Source organism: Penaeus chinensis, chromosome 1 (genome assembly GCF_019202785.1).
Source record: "Penaeus chinensis breed Huanghai No. 1 chromosome 1, ASM1920278v2, whole genome shotgun sequence".
Lineage (NCBI taxonomy): Eukaryota > Metazoa > Arthropoda > Malacostraca > Decapoda > Penaeidae > Penaeus > Penaeus chinensis.
This window is the reverse complement of record NC_061819.1, coordinates 19000520-19005519: the sequence shown is the minus strand read 5'-3', so window position 1 is coordinate 19005519 and position 5000 is coordinate 19000520. Positions and strand designations below refer to the sequence as shown.

Sequence of the window (5000 nt, the reverse complement as noted above, 5' to 3'; positions counted from 1 at the left end):
GCTTTCTGTAGCCTTTGGGATTCTGGAAAAATGGTAATAAACCTCCATATGTTCTGGCAAGATAGGGTCACTTCCTTATGGGAGTTGCAAACTGCAAGCAATAGTCTTGCCAGAATACTCCCTTTTAAAGCAGTGTCAAAGGTGCATAGGTTTCAATAAGGAATCCTTTGTAGATCAATGTTACAATTCTTTAAAAGACCCTAGCCATTGAACAAATTTTTTATAGAACATTGTACTTGGGTGTCAGGATTTGATATTAAACCGATTTTTCACAATTTTCGTGAATTTTGATTCAAGCATTGATATTGGATATGACCCTTATAAACTCGAGACTTGTCTGATAAAAGATATAAAGTTGACAAGTGCATGGCCTCTTGCTGTTATTACCATACACTAATACTTTCGAAGGATTAGTAAATAGTAAAGGAAATGTGAATACAGGTGTTGTGAAAATGGTAGATATTTTTGAAATCTTGATAATGTAAGTATAGGAAGATTATCATTTGTAACTTTTTATTATTGCAAATGTGGCCTTTGACTTTGAGTTTGGTATGTGGTGCCACAGCTGCATAACATGCAGTATTGATAACTTCTAGAAAGTAATTCTTTTAAAAATGTACTTGGTTTAGAATACCCCCCCCCCCCCCTCCAGCCCCAAAGACTTGCAAGTTGACAAGAATACCCTTAAATCCATAATCACCACTGAAGGCATGGATGCAAGCATTGTATTTTCTCTTACTGATTTGGTAACTAATAAAATTTTATTGTTGCAGTGATACAGCAACCCAAGCTTTAAATCACTTTGCTCAGGGCAAGAGACACTTGGTTGTTGGTGACATTTCATCTGCAGTTAATTCTTTGCAGGTAAGTTCTTGCTTCAAATTGTATTTACTCCAGCCAATGCTTTGGAAGACTGAAATTTAAAGTTTCAACAGGGATGAAATATATCTTTTCCAATTTGAAAAATAGTCCACTGGTATTTTAATAAATTGCTGGATAACTCCAAATTTCGTCCTTAAAATTGCAGGAGGCATGTAGACTACTAGCAGAGCAATACGGTGAAACTGCTCCAGAGTGTGGTGATGCTTATTTCTACTATGGCCGTGCATTGCTTGAAATGGCACGCATGGAGAATGGAGTCTTAGGAAATGCTTTAGATGGAGGTATGTTGGGTTTCAGTTGCTTATTCAACCCTGCGATTACACCAAGGTATGGTATGGTCTAAATTTGTTGGCGGTTTTGATTTTCAGTTCCCGATGGAGATGACATGGACAATTCCCAGGTAGAAAATCCTGAAAAAATGACAGGTAAATTTTTTTGTTTGTGGTTGGAATATGTGGAATTTTATGGCTTATTTTTTTTTTTTTTCTAGATTGTAAGTTGCTAGAACAGAGTAAATTGTGATGTCTTTTGCATAGAGGATGAGAAGAACGAGGTAACAGAACAGGTTGGGAAAGCATTGGAAGAAAACTTTAAAGATCTTGAGGATGTGTCAAAAAGTAAAACGGCAAAGCAGAATGGAGATACAAAGGCAGTGGAGTCTTCAGGTGTTGAGGAGGCTAAAATGGATGTAGATTCAGCTGGAGTGTCAGATTCCAAAAATGAAGATGGAGGGGAGAAGAAAGATAAAGTAGAGAAGTCGGCAGGGGAGGAAAAGAGTAAAGCAGAAACCTCGGACACTGATGGCACCACCACTTCCAAAGTAGAGGCTAGCTCAGTAGATAGTGAGAATGTAGACAAGGAAAGCAAGCCTGAGAAAAAGGAAGTTGTGGATACCAAAGATGGTTCCAAAGAGGAGGCAAAGAAATCGGAGAAGGTGACGGAGGAGAAGGTTAAGAAGGTTGAGAAGGTTGAGGCTAAGGAGGAAGAAGGGAAAACCACTGAGAAGGGAGAGGGAGAGAAGGAAAAGGGATCAGGAGACACTAAAGATGAAAAGGGAAAGGAAGATGCCAAAGTTGAAGAGGAGAAAGTAAAATCGGAAGCAAAGGAAGAGGAAATGGAAACTGATGTCACTGAGAAGAGTAAGACATAGTAGGGTTGTGGGGTAGAAAGAAATGAACCATATGTAGATAGTAGTAGTCAGATAGTAGGATGGTTGACTGCATAGGCACTTGTACAGTTTGGATGCTAAATTACTTTCAGAAGTTGGAAGTTTGTGCTATAGAGTAGGAAGATTGCTTTAATTGCACAATTATTTCTTGTTTAATTTGGAAACTTTCCTTGCAGAGGAAGGCAGTACAGAAGGTGAGGAAGAGGATGAGGAGGAAGGTGATGGAGATGGAGATGGAGAAGGCGAGGAAGAATCTCAAGAAGAATCCCAGGATGAAGGTGAAAAGGAGAAAGGTGCCAACCAAGAAGAAGGCAAGTACTAGTTATACTAGTTATGGTATTTAGAGCCCCAATTATCTTAGTCATGACCAAAAACATGCATTTTTAAGATTGGCCAGCTGGTCCTTGGACAAAATAGGCAATGTGGAGATGAATAGGAGCTTGATGGCTGGGATATTAGGGTAGGTCGGGTATTTACTAGGGACAACTCTTATTTTTAAATCATGGTTCTGGAAGAAACCAAAAACAATGTAGGAACCAAATTAAAAATGTTGTAGAATTCTCTCTTCACTTGATTGCATTTCTTAATCAGTCCAGCTTGTATAAACTGACATGCAGTGATACTTTCCCTGTAGATGTGATAAGGATTGGGCAAAGAAATTGAAGACCATGAGTTTAAACCATCTTGGGCCAAACCTAGTTCAATGCTCTTAAGTGCATTAAGGATCCAAGAATTTGAAGTATATTGGTTAGATTCTTCCCACCCCCCACCCCCTCCCAGTATGTGATTATCCAAATTTTACCCAAAACAAGAATACGGAGTGCATGTCTTGCTATACTGACTTGAATTGGTGAAAACCTCTTCAATATGAAAGGTCAAATTAACTACATACTGACAGAACAAACGGCTTGATCTATGGAGTGTCTGTATGCAGCAGCGACGTGCCAAAGCTCTGAGCAGGGTGTTCGGCTTGATGTAGCTGACTTCTGTACTTGGTCAGCTTCTCATTAATCTCCAGTGTAGTTGTGCCCCCCCCCCCCCCCCATCCATCGGTAAGGGGTTAATTTAAAAAAAATTAGTGGGTGTCTTAATGCAAAGCATTTCATATAAATGTGCACTGCTTAATAGTCTCTACTATTTGGGAGTACATGAAACCAAAACGTTGCTGGAAGTTGATATAGGTATTTAGAAGCACTGTCAATCCAATGACATCAAGCAACTGGATCCACCAAAGACCAGGCCAGAAGTGGGCACCATAGATAAAATGTCCTAAAATATGCATAAATTTGATCAAATGAAACTCAAGTAGGAAGCTTACATTAAAGTGCATGTAAACCACTTAATACTAGGTGGCAACACTACTTTCATAAAACTAATTTGAGAAGGGAGCGTGGTAGGTAGTTGCCAAGTCCCCTTACTGCGAGTCCTTTTATTTAACAATTCGTAACTACTGCCAGGAATTCAAACCACTGGCAGCAGCAGTTGTAAATTCCTTGGCAGTTTTTGTATGCACAGCAGTGTGTCAGTTGATGGACTTGGGCCTGGCAGATTTAAGGAGTATACCTACATGGAAATGTAGGCATACCCCTCTTCCCCAAATGAAACCCCTGTCAGGGATACCAATATCAAGTGTCACAAATTTTTCCAAGCATTTTCTTAGATCTTTTTTAATGTCAACCCCAAAAATTTGATTTGGAAAATATTTCAACATATCAAATTTGGTTAAGTTTTCTGTATTCACAAGCTTGTGCTTTGGTTATAAAAAGCCGTATTGTTTGAAATAAAGGCCATGTAGGTGTACCTAGTGTGAACTAAAATGGCAATTCACACCATGATGCAAGTTCCTTTCTTAGGTCCATAATTAAGAGCTTGGCTCTAAGATCTTGTGGTGGGCCTCGTCTTTAAATATCAAAGCAACCATTATCCTTTTTCTATTTACTTTCAAATTTGAAGTGAATGAAGATCCATTATTTTACTGCTAAAATTGCCAATATCTAGAAGTCCCATGTGAATAATCTTATGAAGCTGGTCTGAATTTTATACTAAAATGATATGCAACAGTTAAGGTCCAATCTTTTGTTACATAGTTGACAATTTAGATTCACTGTGTGAAGAGTTAAGTTGACATTGCACATGATTTATTGATATATGGAAGACATGTGTCTGTAATAGTAATATACAGTTTTAATTGATATGTAATAGGAATTTACCATTCACAAAGGCCACATAACCCCATAGATATGCTTCATTGGGTGCCTATGTATTAGCACTAAGTGAATGTTAAGGGGACTGTCGCCATCTAATCTTGGTATCCTTAATATGAAGTCGGTGAAGTATGTCCCCTTATCTTTCTTTCCATCTAGAAGTGATACCTAAGATTTGTTACTTACTCAAATATTTCAATTACTAGTAACTTTATTTTTTACATTTGTATGGTTTTCTAGAGTATAGAGGGGGGGGGGGGATGATGCAAGTCTTACAAAACTGAATAAAAGCAAGTCTTTATATCCTTATCAAACTCTGCCACACTGTAGGGCAGTGTCCCCCTCCTCCCCCCCAGTTAGTACATTGCATTGTTAAAAATGCAGAAAGAATTGCTATACTACATATTACTAAATGTGAATGTCTTGATGGTTTTTGGAAGGTCATAAGTAGGAGTGAGGTAGAAATTAAATCCATGGCATAAACTTGATGTAGATATTAATCATGGTTCTAATTTAAAGCAAGTTAACCCCTTCATGACAGGACACATTTCTGTCATAAACTGCTTGAAATGTGGCATTGATTCGGCTCGATGTACCAAACTCCCCTGCTCAGTCATCTTCCCCCCCCCACCCGTCACCAAGGGGTTAATGGACAAGACTGTCTTTTTCAAATAAAAGAAAGAACTGACATTTATAAACCATTTTCTACAGGGGAAAAGACTGAAGAGGATGAGGAAGTATCAAAC

General features: G+C 38.4%; 1 protein-coding gene across 4 annotated transcripts in view; it reads left to right on the top strand.

Annotated features, from left to right (window-relative positions):
- LOC125026175 (protein HGV2-like) overlaps positions 1-5000 on the top strand; it is a 10116-nt gene that overhangs the window by 698 nt on the left and 4418 nt on the right. For all 4 annotated transcript variants that reach the window (XM_047614457.1, XM_047614465.1, XM_047614473.1 and 1 more), the window contains exons 2-7: positions 774-864; positions 1028-1163; positions 1251-1307; positions 1419-2021; positions 2227-2361; positions 4966-5000. The exon at positions 4966-5000 is cut by the window's right edge and continues 50 nt beyond it. In XM_047614457.1, the coding sequence (XP_047470413.1) occupies positions 774-864; positions 1028-1163; positions 1251-1307; positions 1419-2021; positions 2227-2361; positions 4966-5000 (1057 nt within the window). The remainder of the gene's footprint in view (positions 1-773; positions 865-1027; positions 1164-1250; positions 1308-1418; positions 2022-2226; positions 2362-4965) is intronic.